We start from the raw sequence: 15482 nt of genomic DNA on the forward strand, positions 1-15482 counted from the left end.
CACATTCTTCTCGGCTGCACACAGGACGTTCTCCAAAACAGACCACATACTAGCTCAAAGAACATGTTTAAGTAAATGCAAAGGAACTGAAATTATCCTATGCATATTATCAGACCATAATGCAATGAAATTGGAAATCAATGGCAAAAGAAACCACAAATAGTTTATAAACATGGAAATTAAATAATAACTCTCCTGAACAACCAATGGGTCACAGATTAAATTAAAGAAATTACACAGTTTCTACAATTAAATGACAATGCCAATCAATACAACATACCAGGACTTATGGGACATAATGAAAGCAGTCCTACAAAAGAAATTTATAGTGGTAAATTATCATATTAGAAAAACAGAGCAAGCTCAAACAACCTAATGTTCAACCTCAAGCTACTAGAAAAAGAAAAGTAAGTCAAACACAAAGTTCAAGATCAGAGCAGAAATTAATGCAATGGAGACTAAGAAAACAATACAAAGAATCAATGATTCCAAGAGTTGGTTCTTTGAAAGATTAAATAAAATTGACAAACCCTCAGCCAACCTTATCATAAAAAGGAAAGACTCAAATCCATGTAATTGGGAATGAAAAGGGTGAAATCACAACAGATCCTGAAGGGATCCAGAAGATCATCAATACCTACTTCAAGAAAATGTATTCTAACAAGATGGAAAACACAGAAGAAATGGACAGATTCCTAGATACATATAAATTACCAAAGCTACAAAAATATATGAAGATATAATTAAAACCCTACCAACAAAGAAAAGTCCAGGCCCTGATGGATTCACTGCTGAATTCTACAAGAAATTTAGAGAAGACCTAATGGTGCTACTTTTCAAATTCTTTAATAAAATTGAAAGGGAAGCAATACTCCCAAATTCATTCCTGGAAGCAAGCATCACCCTGATACCAAAACCAGAGAAGAAGCCAACCAAAAAGGAAAACTACCAGCCAATCTCCCTAATGAACATAGATCTAAAAATCCTCAATAAGATAATGGCAAACAGAATTCAGCAAATCATTAAGAAGATTATACAGCATGACCAAGTAGGATTAATCCCAGGAATGCGGGGATGGTTCAATATATGCAATTCAATAAATGCAATACACTATATTAAGGGTCATCTCAATGGATAAAGAAAAAGCATTTGACAAAGTCCAACACCTATTCATGATAAAAACCCCACAGAAAACTGGAATAGATGGTCTTTATCTCAATCTGATAAAACCCATCTATGACAAATCAAAAGCCAGCCAACATCATACTAAATCATACTAAAAGCTTTCACTCTAAAATCAGAAACAAGACAAGGATGCCCACTATCACCACTCCTGTTCAATATAGTTCTGGAAACATTAGCCACAGCACTTAGACAAGACAAAGAAATAAAAGGAATAAAGATGGTAAAGGAAGAAGTTAAATTATCCTTATCTGTGGATGACATGATATTCTACATACAAGACCCCAAAAACTCAACCAAAAGACTTCTAGATTTAATAACCAAATTCAGTAGCGTAACTGGATACAAAGTCAACACTAAAAAATCAATAGCATTCCTATACACAAATAACAAACTCACTCAGAGAGAAATTAGGGAAATACCATTCATAATAGCATCCCCCAAAAAGGGAAATACCTAGAAATCAATCTAATGAAGGAAGCAAAAGACCTTTACATGGAAAACTACAGTACTCTGAAAAAGGAGATCGAAGAGGATATCAGACAATGGAAAGATATGCCTTGTTCTTGGGTAGGAAGAACCAATATAGTGAAAATGGTCATACTTCCAAAATTGTTATACAGATTTAATGCAATCCCAATCAAAATACCAATAGCATACCTCACAGAATTAGAGAAAAGAATCCAAAAATTCATTTGGAACCAGAAGAGACCAAGAATATCAAAAGCAATTCTGGGCAAGAAAGGCAAGGCAGGGGGCATCACAATCCCTGACTTGGAATTCTACTATAAAGCTAAAGTGATAAAAATAGCATGGCAAAGAAACAGACCTGAGGACCAGTGGAACAGATTAGAAGATGCAGAAACAACTCCAGGCACACTCAGCCTTATCTTTGACAAAGGAGCCAAACAGCATCACTGGAAGACTCTTTAATAAATGGTGCTGGAAAAACTGGCTTTCCACATGCCAAAAATTAAAATTAGACCCATATCTTTCACCATGCACTAAACTAAAATTGAAACAGATCAGAGATCTAAATATTAAAATAGAAACACTAAGATCTGGTAGAAGATAGAATAGGTAGAACTCTTGAAGACATTGGTGTAGGCAAAGACTTTATGAACAAAACCCCAAATGCACAGGAAGTATCACAAAGAATCAACAACTGAGATCTCATATTATTAAAAAGCGTAAAAAAAAAAAGCTTTTGGACAGCAAAATAAACCACCAAGGGAATGAAGAGACAACCCACAGAGTGGGGAAAAAAAAATTTTGCCGGGTGTTCCTTTAAGGACTAATATCTAGAATATATAAAGAATTCAAGGGCCAGGGATTTAGCTCAGTAGTTCAGCCGCCTGCCTCGCAAGCACATGGACCCAAGTTCGATCCCCAGTACCAAAAAAAAAAAAAATTCAAAAAAATCAGACTCCTCAAATTTAAAGACCCAATCCTAAAATGGGCATCTGCAATGAACGGACACGTCTCAGATGAAGAAGTAGAAACGGCAAATAAACATACAAAAACTGTTCAACATCACTGTTCATTTCAGAGATGCAAATTAAAACAATGCTGAGATTCCATCTCAATCCAGAAAGAATGGCTGTTATCAAGAAAGCAACCAATAACAAATGCTGGTGTAGCTGTGGGGAAAAAGGAACCCTTCTCCACTGTTAGTGGGAGTGTAGACTGGTGCAACCACTGTGGAAATCAGTGTGGAGATTCCTCAAAAAATTAAAAGTAGAGATTCCATTTGAGCCAGCCATTCTCCTTCTTGGTGTCTTCCCAAAAGAAAAGCATCATACCACAATGATATATGTACACTTGTGTTTACAGCGGCACAATTTGTAACAGCGAAATCTTGGAAACAGTCCAAATGCCCACCAAAGATGAATGGGTAACGAAGATGTGTTTTTTTATACAATGGAGCAGTACTCTGCCATAAAGGATACACCTGAGACATTTCTAGCTAAATGGATACACCCTGAGACCATACGCTTAAGTGAAATAAATCAGACACACATGTGTAAATACCACACTGTTTCTCTGGTGTGAAAAAATGAAAGTGTATATAAGGACCAAAATGTATAACAGATATTGGGAAATGGGAAGAAAATATTCAAATGAGAAAGAGAACAAGAGAGGGGAAAGAGGGAAAGGAAGGAAGGGACAAGAAAAAAAAGAGAAGGACAAAGTGGAAACAAAGCTTTTATAAACGAGGAAAGGAAGAGGGGTTGAAAAGAGGGGAGGGGAATGGGGGAAAAAGAAGCAAGATAAATCATGTACAGGTACAAATTCCTTATGATGAATGTTATCATTATGTATCTCTAAAATGCACCCATAAAAAAGGAAAGAAATCCTAAAGGAACATCACATTCTGCTCACTCATTAAATATTTAGCAAGGACACTGGCCTGCATAACTTAACAGTTAAAAAGAGAATCCATAGTGAAGTTTACATAGGTATATTATTGAAAAGTGATTCTGATTCAGGAACTTTTTTTTTTTGGTACCAAGGATTGAACTCGGGTCCCTGCGCTTGCAAGGTAGGTGGCGGAACCACTGAGCTAAATCCCCGGCCCTCAGAAACTTTTAAATAACCACTATTCCCAATTTGTTGTTACTAGGTTGAGCAGGTATTGTAATTATTAAACTTTTTAGGAGCTAGCTGCTTAGTTGGGTAAGATGTTTAGAAAATACTTGGAGAAAAATATGTAGTTTCAGAGCTTGAACATAAAATATTCTTATTTACAAAAAAATGAATGCCATGTTTACATAAATCATCACAAACAGGGAAAGCTGTACATATGAAATCTATACCTATACTGTCACCGCTGTCACTGTTCAACCTAATTTTCTGGAGAAAGATATAAAATAAGGTCAGTATGTAAATAATTACCCATTCAGGTTGCTTGATTAAGCTTACTTATAATTCAATAATAACTCTTTCATAAACAGCAACACTTTATTGTGTCCAAATTTCCATTTGATTCTGTAAGATGGCTCACTGCTTACATATATACTGAAATGAGGTACAGGAAAAACAAACTCACATCTTTATTACAGCAGCTAATGATAACTACAATTTTTTCCATAAACTAAAATTTACTCTTCAGTTATAGTTTACCTCATATATTTCAAACTTATTTTCAGACTTTGAGGTGAGACAAACTGACTCTTGATATCCCGACTGTAAAGCTTTACAGACTTCCAGCTCTAAGATACATTCCTTTAAAAATAATTTCTGAGCCAGGGATTTAGCTCAGTGGTTCCACCACCTACCTCACAAGCGCAAGATCCTGAGTTCGGTCCCTGGTACCCCCAAATATAAATAAAATAATTTCTGAATTAAACTTCTGAACCACTGTGGTTAATATTCTTTAACCTATACAAGAACAGAAAATTGGAGTCTGGAGCTGCAAAACTACTAGAGGTACTGAAAGAAGCCCTAACTGGTCTGAATGATGTGATTTTTATGAACAAAGAGCCTTAAAGCACAATGTAAGATCAATTACATGGCTAACAGTGACACTGGGACTTAACTACATCTTGGTTTGCCCCCAAACCAACCCGTGCATACTTTCTACTATGTTGGGCTGCCTTTCACTTAGAAAACCTCTTCAATCTGTTCCAGAAACATATAAACCCAACGCACCCCTTGGTTTGGGTACTTATATTAATACCATTAAGCTGGTATTACCACTATAACTGGATGTGCAGTCTCTCTGCCCAGATTGGACCCAGCTGGGTTTCACAAATATTCAACTACAGACACACTATGTTGCCTTAAATCTCTTTTTGGAACAAGGCAGGATATAAGGAAGGAAGGACACAGATGATACAAAAGAGAAACACTGAAAATTCAGATGTTTTGACCTTTTGTATAATAAATAATAATTATGATTAACATTCAAGCATTTACTATGCATCAGACAATGTGTTAATCTCTCATATCATATTTTATTTCCTCACAATTATCATTTGAGATTAAGTACATCAGCTCTATTTTATAGCTAAGAAATCAAGTTACATGCTTTATATCATAAAGCTAATAAAAAGGGACTCTAAGAATCCAATCTAGATGTGTCTGACCAAATCCCACTGAACCATTTTACTATACCGCAACTCCAATACAAACCCACTCCTCATCAGGAAAGGAGGTTAAACAATGACCCTGTTTTCAGTCACCCTAAGCTGAGTAGTGGAAGACTGACATATGCGACTATTACTGTGCCAATTTTAAAAGGGGCTCTGGCATCCGAGTAACAATGGACTCAATAATTATTGTCAGCCAAATGAATACAGCAGCAGCTATCACTATACATTTTTTCAATTTTCTTTTAGTGATTTACATTTACCTATCCCTCTGTTAATATTCTTAGTTCTAACAAAAACCTTTAGGCCTGCTAGTGTATATCCTTCAGCCTGAAGTGATTATATCACTGTTGGTAACAGTAAAAAGAGATGACTCCTAAAAGAAAAGTTATAAAGGAAAAATTAATGCTTTGTTCAGAATACTTAATCTCCTCTTGGTAAATCTGGCCTATACAGTGAAATTTAGTATCAAATGATTTCAAACTTTAAGCATATCGAGTGAACACTGTAAAAAGACTGCTCTTCCAATTCTTATTCAAAGTTCTTATTACTTGAATGCTGAAATAAATACGAATGTTGTTAGTTTGTAAAAAAATTTTTTAAAAAGTCTTTGTGCCACTTTATCATTATGGAGTTTTATTTCTCAGAAGTTAAAAAAAAAATTACTAGTACAGATTTCCATCAACTGATGAATGGATAAATCAAATGTGGTCTCACCATATAACAGAGTATCATTCAGCAATTAAAAGAAATACAATACATGCTGCCAAGTGCGGTAGCACACATCTGCAGTCTCAGCACTCAGGAGGCTGAGGCAGGAGAATCACTGTGAATTCAAGGCCAGCCTGGTCTACATAGTGAGTTCAAGGCCAGCCTGGACTACCCAGCAAGACCCTGTCTCAAAAAAAAAAAAAATTAAAAAAAAAAATAACAACAACATGGGGCTGGGGATTTAGCTCAGTGGTTTTGCTACCTGCTGTGCAGGCGCAAGGACCCAAGTTCGATCCCCAGGACCAAAAATAATAATAATAATAATAATAATAATAATAATAACAACATGGGTGAAATGTGAAAACATTACACTAAGTGAAAGAAATCAGGTACAATATTGTAGATTCTATTTAAGTGAAATATCCAGAATAGGAAAAGGCAAATCTATTGACAGGAAGATTAGTGATTGATTGCTATAGTTAGGTGGCTAAGTGGTGTGGAGTTGCTTTTTGGACTAATGAAAATGTTCTAAAACTCACTGTGGTCATACTGGTATACAACTTTGTGAATATCCTTAAAAAACACTGAATTATGTACATTACATGAATTTTATGGTTATGCGTATTATATCTCAATAAAGTTGTCTTAAAAAAAGAAATTCACGGGCTGGGGATTTAGCTCAGTGGTTTCGCCGCCTGCTGCGCAAGCGCAAAGACCCAAGTTCGATCCCCGGTACCAAAAAAAACGCAAAAAAAAATTCACTGGAAAAAGACTCAAAAGGCTAGCGAAAAAAATGTGTTGATGCTTCTTAAAATGGAACACAATCTCAAAATTTTTCCCCTCCTTTATAAGTCATCCCCAAAATGATTATGAAAATGAAGTTCTAGAGAGATTGGTTTGTTTAACTGATGTTTGAGCTCCTTCATGACAAAGCACATCTGTGATCACTGAAGCTAACATGGCTCAGAGGAAATGGCTTATTATTTAATAATTTTCCAGGCTTTAACAAATCAGTCATTTTGGCAACTCATAATTTTAACATTTTAAACCAAGGCTCCCAATATGTAAACTGGGGTCTACTTGTGTTTCTTCAACCATTACGAGATAATGTCAAGCACCACAGACCCCTAGGTGAGGTTTATCACTGTGGATTTCCTGTGAAGAGGATGTGGTAGCAGGAAGCAGAATAGGAAACAACACCTCTATCTCAAGTCTTTTACTTCCCCAGGAGCCAGTCTCCCCACACCTCCATTGAAAACTGTTTTATTGGTACCCGAGTGCCAATCTTTAGACCTGAGGAAAAAGAAACTTCTCACAAAATGCCAGCCATCTCGGGGGTTTAAGCAGGGAGAGCTTTGTCTTACTTCTGACTTTTTGAAATAATTTTTTTTTTTTTTTGGTACCGGGGATCGAACTTGGGACCTTGTGCTTGCAAGGCAGGCGCTGGAACCACTGAGCTAAATCCCCAGCCCCATTTCTGACTTTTTATCTATGAAGGATGGGTAGTGGGCAGGGAGAGGACAGAGAATCCTGTAGCATAATATTTTTAGCTTATCTGTGTCCCCCCACTCAATCCTCCCCAAGTCAAGAGGAGTAACCTGACTGGCAGTTTAGGAGAAACAATTGAGCATAAAAGGTTCAATTTTTGCTTTGGGGAGCACGCATCTTCCACAATGGAAGTCTTATAAATACAGGCCCCCAGCTCTACTTAAGTCTGTTCAATTTTGAGGTCCAGTCACAGTAAGTTGCTTGACCCCAAATACCAATCACATCACAAATACAAATCCACTTTATCTGTAATAAAACAGTATTTCAGTCCTACTTTCTTTATTCTATTTCTCTCAAATAGCTCAAAATACAAGCAGGGGAGAGCATATCAGCTTCTGAGACTCTTTAAACACTAATATCCCATCCGAACAATTTAAAAAAGAAAAAATAAGAATGAAAATATTTTCATTAATGAATACAAGTATTCTGCTGCCTGCCTCGCAAGTGCAAGGACCTGAGTTCAATCCCCAGTACCAAAAAAAAAAAAAAAAGAATACAAGTAAACTTAACTTACCATAACTACTCTACAGAGAAATTCTGATTAGGTAGATATAAGGGAGAAGTGCTTTCATGTACTTGAAAGAGCCATTAGTAAACATCTAAAACTCTTTATAAAACACTAGGCAAACTGGGCCTGGTGGCAAAGGCTGGGAATCCCAGCCCTCTGGGAGGCTGAAGTGAGAGAATCACAGGTCTAAGCCCAGCCTGGGCAATTTAGTAACTTACCAAGACCCTGTCTCAAAATAAAAAATAGAAATGGGCTGGGGATATAGTTCATCTGGGAGGCCTTGGGGGTGGGGACACAGAAAACCAGCCACTAGGCAAATCCATCTAGGATGAGTTACGATGGTATAATTTCATGGTCACTGGAACCCTGGCTGCAAAGGGATGATGCCTCCATAAAGGGACCTGTGATGCAGAAGCTGCTTTAACTATTAATCACACTAAAATTAGCTAACACTAAATTCTTTTCCACAAAATGTCTGTCTCATTAGGGACAAGCAAAGTGTCACACAGTACATTAAGAAATTTGTACAAAACAGCTGGGTATAGTGGCACAGGCCTGTAATTCCAGCATTCTGTGAGGCAGAGACACAAGGATAACAAGTTTGAGCCCAGCCTGGGCAACTTAGCTCTGTAGCAAGATCCCGTCTCAAAATAAAAAGATGAGCAAAAGAATTAAAAGAACCATACCACAGCAATATATGTGCACCCATGTTTATAGTGGCACAGTTTGTAATAGCTAAAGCTTGGAAACAGCCCAAGTGCCCATCAACTGGAAACTGGATAAAGAAGATACGGTTTTTTTATAATATGGAGTACTACTCAGCCATAAAGAACGACAAACTTGGGCCAGAGATTTAGCTCAGTGGTTTCACCGCCTGCTGCGCAAGCACAAGGACCTGAGTTCGATCCCTGGTACCAAAAAAAAAAAAGAAAAAGAATGGCAAAATAGAGACATTTATAGCTAAATGGATGCACATTGAGGCCATACTCTTAAGTGAAATAAATAGGACACACATGTAAATACTGAATAGTTTCTCAGGTGTGAGAAACTGAAAGTGTAAATAAGGATTAAAATGAATAACTGATAATGTGAAATAAGAAGAAAAGGTCCAAAGGGGTAGGGGAAGTGGGAGGGGAAAGGAAAGAAGGTAAAGGAATAAATATGAGAAAAGGAAAAAATGGAAACAAAGCCTTTGTAAATAGAGAAGGGTGGAGTGGGTGGAGGGAGCACAGGGAATGGGGAAAAATAAGAACCAAGATACATCATGTACAGGTACAAGCACCCAATGATAAATGTAAACATACTGTATACCTAAAATGTACCAATAAAAGAATTTAAGCAAAAAAATAATAATAAATAAATAAATAAATAAAAGGGTTAGGATGTAGATCCGTGCGAAGTGTAGGGATTCAATCCCACTACAGCAAAACAGAAAACAAAACAAGTGAAGCATTTTAACTCTATTTTACATAAATAAATAGGTCAGGTGTGATGGTATATGCCTGTAATTCCAGCACTTTGGAGGCTGAGACAGGAGGATTGTCATGAGTTCGAGGCCAGCCTCAGCTACAACAGAGATACCCTGTCCCAAAAAACAAACAAAAGAGAGTTTGTCACCATGTGTCATGATGGGAATCTTTTTTTTTTTGGTACTGGGGATGGAACTCAGGTCCTTGCACTTGCACAGCAGGCAGCGAAACCACTGAGCTAAATCCCCGGCCCCCATGATGGGAATCTTTACAATAAAGATTCTCCACTTGAAAGAAAAAAAAAGAAAAAAAGTAATATAAATATAAATAAATAAGATATAGGTAATATTTCAATGAAAAGTTTTCTTTTTGCAGCGCTGAGGATCAAACACAGGGCCTCAAGAATGCTAGCCAAGTGCTCTACCATTGAGCTACATCCTTACCTTCAGAAAAGTTTTTTTGAAGGGAGCTGTTGCCACAGTGAAACCCAAATCTCATGTGCAAAGCAATGAATGCGGTGCGCATGTGTGTCTGTGTGTGTGTGTAAATGACCATTTTGCATCAGTCAAATATAAAATGCCTAAGGAATCAAATCATGAATCTCAAAGTGCTTCAAAAAGTGTAAAACACTACATAAATGAAAGATAATGCTACTGACATTAAGTTCTAGAAACCAGCAGACCTCAGTATAGCAGAATTATGTAATTTTGCCATTATATTCACCTGTGTTTAATATTTTTTGTTACATTAATATAAACTTCTAAAGGTCCTTATTAGAATGCTTTTCCCATACATATAGTATGTTTCATTATATCTGCAAAAGCTTGGGCATAATCTGCAAGCTATTAGAACAAGTACAGGAAATGTTATTATATACAAGGGAAAATAAAATGGATGTACTTTCTTTGTATCTGGATCAATATAAGAAAAACAAACTAAAAATGCCAGCCTAAACTATGGTCCATAATCTTATGGCAATATAGTTTATCAGGATTATCAGTTAGGATTTTAGAAGTTACTCTATCAGTTCTTGTTTGATATTTCATTTCCTTCTAGTGTAGTTCAAGTAGAAGCTAAGAAGGGCCGAGATTAGAGTATGGAAATGAGAGACTGGAAGAGAAGGAACAATGTAGGAGTGATGGCGAAAGTCCAAGATCAAGAGGGAAGGCATTTATTTAACTTGGTCTAAGCCTGGATGTATCATTTTTTATTTTTTATTTTTTTGGTACCGGGGATCCAACTTGGGTCCTTGCGCTTGCACAGCAGGTGGCGAAACCACTGAGCTAAATCCCTGGCTGGATGTATCATTTTTGATGTCTCTTTATTTCCCAAAACACCTAATAATGAGATGTAATCTCATTATAAGTTCAGAGCTTTAATTGCAAAACTGGGATTCCTATAAACTAGAAGACCAATACAACAATAGCTAACTTTTATTGAGTATTTACTATGTCAGCACTGACAAAGGAGGTAAAGTGTGGCAAAGCTGGCTGGGGAAATAAGTGGAACCTGTCAATTGTAAGATCCCAGGACAATACGAACTAATTGCCAGGACGCCATATGTGGAATTTCTCGTGGGCTCCCACAAGATGTGGATGACATATAAGGACACAAGTGTCAGGAGGGAGTCCGCTACTGTGACTCTTCAAGGTAGCCCACTCTGTCTTCTAGAACAGGGAGTACTTTTATTTTTCCTTTTAATCCTTTCCTCTTTTGTTTGGTCCAAGTTTGCTCCACAGAGGCAGTTTTTCCCTTACTCCTTCACCCCTCACTTTTCAAACAACCTTTTGGCAGTATTATTGGCGTGTCTCATCCAATTCTTTGTTCAAGGCAAGAAAGGCCTGGAAGAAACAAGTTTAAGTGGCAAGCCATGTCTAAAGGAACTGCCCGATAACAACACTGTTCTAAATGTTTTACATGGATTGACTCAGTTAATCAACAAAATAAGTCAATAATGTGGCTATTACTATTATCCTTAATATACAGGTAAACTCACAGAGCTAGTAAGTGATGAAATTTGGATGTGAGTTCTTTCCCTTATGTAGTAGTTCACTGCAGTGGTTTTCAAACTATGTTCAGCAGAATCTTTCAGCTCTGAGTTCTACTTTAAATATATTTTTAAATTCATGTTTAAAATTTCAGTAAAATAGGGCCGGGGATTTAGCTCAGTGGTTCCGGTGCCTGCCACGCAAGCGCAAGGACCTGAGTTCGATTCTTCATACCAAAACAAAACAAAAGTTTTTGACTGTGCTGTTTCACTGAAAAAAAATTTTTAGGGCCGAGGATTTAGCTCAGTGGTTTCGCTGCCTGCTATGCAAGCACAAGGACCCGAGTTCAATCCTCAGTGAGGGAGGCAGCGGCACCACTGAGCTAAATCCCCGGTCCTACTTTAAATTTTAAGGAGTCTATTTTCCAACATATTTAAGGTAAGGAATATGGGTTAGATATGATTTTAAATTTTTCCCTACTTGTTATGGGTGTGTCTAGATGTCCCCCGAAAAGCCTGTGGTCATAGGTGGGGCTTTTCAGAGGCTGGATCTAGAGTGTATGATGCTGGGATCAAGGGTGTGTGATTATTAAATCAGTTCACTGATTCACTTGGCATAGTTCAGGGTGTGGATAAATAGGAAGGCCCACTCTGGGTGGGAGTACTACCCACCCTAAGTGCATGTACCCTGAATAGGATATAAGGGACAGAAAGAGAGTTGCTGCTGTTTCTTCCTGCTTCTTTATTACTTTGCTGCCCTGCTGCCTTCTGCCCACCAGTTTCTCCTCTGCCACACCACTCTGCCTTGGAGTCAGACAACTATGAACCGAAACCTCTACAAACTGTGAGCCAAAAAACCTTTCTTCCTTTAACTTTGGTGTTGGGTATTCTGTAATGAAGACACTACTCTTCCTACTGTTTCCTATTATTCCCCTACCTTAAGCAACAGAATAAGTAAGTGAAGGGTACCCTGAGATGGCAAGGGAAATTTTAGAAGTCATCCCTACCACTCCACATCAGCCACACACCCTCACTGTTGCACTTGGGACCTTGTGCCCACAATCCCCTGCCATCCCTTGGTGCTGTATCAATCTTTCCACTTTAACTGGTCTTCATTTTTACTGGTTCCACTACTTCACTGACCATATACTGTACCATTTGCTACTGGCCAACCCATCAGCTCTTTCCATTATCCACTTTCACTTTTTAATCCAGCTGAAATTCCATGAACCATCACTACAACACACTTGGGCCCATAATCTAACACCTTGGTTGCTCTGTCATTTTCTTCCATGTATCTGGCAAACCCCAACCTTGAATGAAACTTTCTACTGGCTCTCACATTAGAAGTCTTAATGTTTTCTTATTTCCAAGAACATTGAAAAATTCACCTACCTCAGCTACACTAGTTCCAAAGGAGCTGAGCAATGCTAGACAAGGTAAACAGGGTAGACAGGTTATCGTCTTCTATGTTCATGGCCACTAACTTCCACAAGGCTTCAATGCTGCTAGACAACCCTACTCTGTTGGCATGCTCTCTGCACTTTTTTCAAGCATTTTCTACTTCTTTCAAACCTTGGACTACTGTTCAACCCATGTCTGTGGCCATTCAGAGCCAATGACTTTGCCTCCAAATTGGAGGAGTTATACTTATCCCATTCTTGCTTTCTTTCTTTTGAATGAGGAGCTTGCCATTTTCTATCGTCTAAGAACACTGTGCCATTACTTCTCTCTTCTACATATGTAATGGTTTCCTCTCTCAATTATATCTTTCCCATGTACTTTCAGTTTGTTAATCTACTGGGATTCTACCTAGTAACTTCTTTACAAAAAGTATTTCTGGCTGGGCATGGTGGCACAAGCCTGTGATCTCAGCACTTGGGAAGCTCAGGCAGGAAGATCACTCTAAATTCGAGGCCAGCCTGAGCTACACAGTGAGTTCAAAGCCACCCTGAACTACATAGCAAGACTCTCTTTCAAAAAAAAAAAGGTGGGGGGATTTCTGTTAGAACAATGAAACCCTTTTGCTCCAAAGCAAGTCTCAGAAAAGGAGTCACCACACATATAATTAGGATTTTAAAAATAACAGCAACAGTGATGAGCTGGATGTCACACATAGTTGCATAAATTATGTGGAATTGGCAACACTTTTAGAAAGAAAGCCCATAGTATCACCAAACCCTAAACCATCCTGATATTTTCTTATATGCATTACATTTAAGAGCTCTGCTAAAACTCTACAAGCAAGAAAAGTAGCAGAATTCCTCAGTGTTATTTTAATAACCAGTAAATCTGACAGCATGATTTTGTGTTACTAGATCTACACTGGGGGAGAGAGGGAGAAAGAAGAACAAATGTCCCAGCTAGTTACTTTTTTTTAAGCTAAAAATGTTGCAGGATAAATACAGAACCACCAGTAATACTTAAGAAGTAAGTTTGACAGCACAGCGATACATTTTTATAACGCAATATTCAGGGACAGAACTTAACAGTCCCACTCCCCAATGTTTCCTTCACTTGTACTGAAGAAGCAGTTAAAAACAAGATCATTTCTGAATTCTGAGCAGCTCTCCTAACAGCGTTTACATTAATTAAAGGTTTGGTCTCACAGGTCTGGGGGAGGAGAAATGGGAGAGAGCGTAGAGAGGGAAAGAGCAGGAGCAGAAGAGAGAAGTGGGGAGGGACCGAGACGTAAGGGACAGACCCCGACCCACACCAGGCTGTGCAGTGTTGCCAGCGCATTCACCTGGGACCCCCCTCAGGGAAAATGCCCGCCTCTTTCCCGAGGGCACCACCTCGCCTCTCCTGCATAGCGTTACAGCGGGCACTGCAACTGCAGCGGGGCTGCCCCCGTCGCTAACGGGTTATTTAATTTTGAACTACTATTAAGATCTCCATAGCGTTTTTGTGATGCACTGGAATGAAAGATGCACCATAAAATGAAGTTTATTATTAGTACTGTTATACCTCCCGGGCCGAAAATAGAGCAAAACTATAACCCCGTATATTTCAAAGGGAAAATCGGCAGCCACAGACGTCTCACCGCTAAGCGGGCAGGGAATGGGCGCGGGGCTCCGAGCCCGACCCCAGCCTCCACTCTCCCCTCCCAGCGCTCCCGGCCACAGCCTTTAACCCTGCCTCACAGGTCAGGCAGCACCGACGCCCGGCCCCGGTCAGCGGCCGCAGTGGCCTCGGGGGCCCGGGTCGGACTCGACTCTGCTCGGCCTCCCCTCGCCCTCCCCTCGCCCTCCCCTCGCCCTCCCCTCGCCCGCCAGCTCTCCCGGCCCCCGCCGCGCTGCCGGCTTTCGAATTCCCTCGCAGCTTCCTCCGGATCGGTTTCCTCCTGTCTCCCACCTTGACTTTTTTTTTTTCTTTCGAAATCCAGAACAAAGCTCGTTCCTCCGCGGTCCCTCCAGCCAGCCCCAGGCCGGGCGACTCTGACTCGGCCCCTCCGGCGCAGCCCGGTCCCGCTCGGCTCCGTCCCCTCAGCCCTCAGCCCGCAGCCCGGCCGGGCGCTCCCCAAGGCCCGGCGCCCCCTCCTCCCGTTCCTCCCCGAGGACCCTCCCGTCCTCCCTCCACAGCCCGCGCCCGCCGCTCACCCGCGGACTCCCCGGTGTTGATCCAGTCCGGGTTGGCGATGCTGGCGATGGCAAAGATATCGGCGGCCAGAAAGAGACATCCTGAGATGATGGTCAGTTTATCCATCTCCCCGCCCCGCTCCCCCCACCCCCCGAGCCCCGCGCAGGCCGCGGCCTCACGCCTCCCGCCCCATGGGCCGCCGCCGGGGCCCGGAGACCCCGCGCCGCCGCCTCGCGCCCCCTCAGCCCCCGCGCGCCGCCCGCGCCCTCCGCGCGCCCGGGACCAGCAGCTGCCGTCCGCCCCGGAACTGCTCGGCCCCTGCCCGCCCCTCACCCGGAAGTGAAACTGCGGCGCCGGCGAGGCCGGCCCGGCCCCCAGCGCCCCCTCTTCCCGCGCTGCCCCAGACC

At 40.4% G+C, this 15482-nt stretch overlaps 1 protein-coding gene across 2 annotated transcripts in view; it reads right to left on the reverse strand.

Moving 5' to 3' along the window:
* Mosmo (modulator of smoothened) overlaps positions 1–15248 on the reverse strand; it is a 64341-nt gene extending 49093 nt beyond the window's left edge. For both annotated transcript variants that reach the window (XM_004855909.4, XM_087209122.1), the window contains exon 1: positions 15096–15248. In XM_004855909.4, the coding sequence (XP_004855966.1) occupies positions 15096–15201 (106 nt within the window). In that variant the 5' untranslated portion in view covers positions 15202–15248. The remainder of the gene's footprint in view (positions 1–15095) is intronic.
* Between the last annotated feature and the right edge of the window lie 234 nt (positions 15249–15482).

This window comes from Heterocephalus glaber, unplaced genomic scaffold (genome assembly GCF_053883595.1).
Source record: "Heterocephalus glaber isolate CG9 unplaced genomic scaffold, H.glaber_assembly_v1.0 deba00000943, whole genome shotgun sequence".
Taxonomy (NCBI): Eukaryota; Metazoa; Chordata; class Mammalia; order Rodentia; family Bathyergidae; genus Heterocephalus; species Heterocephalus glaber.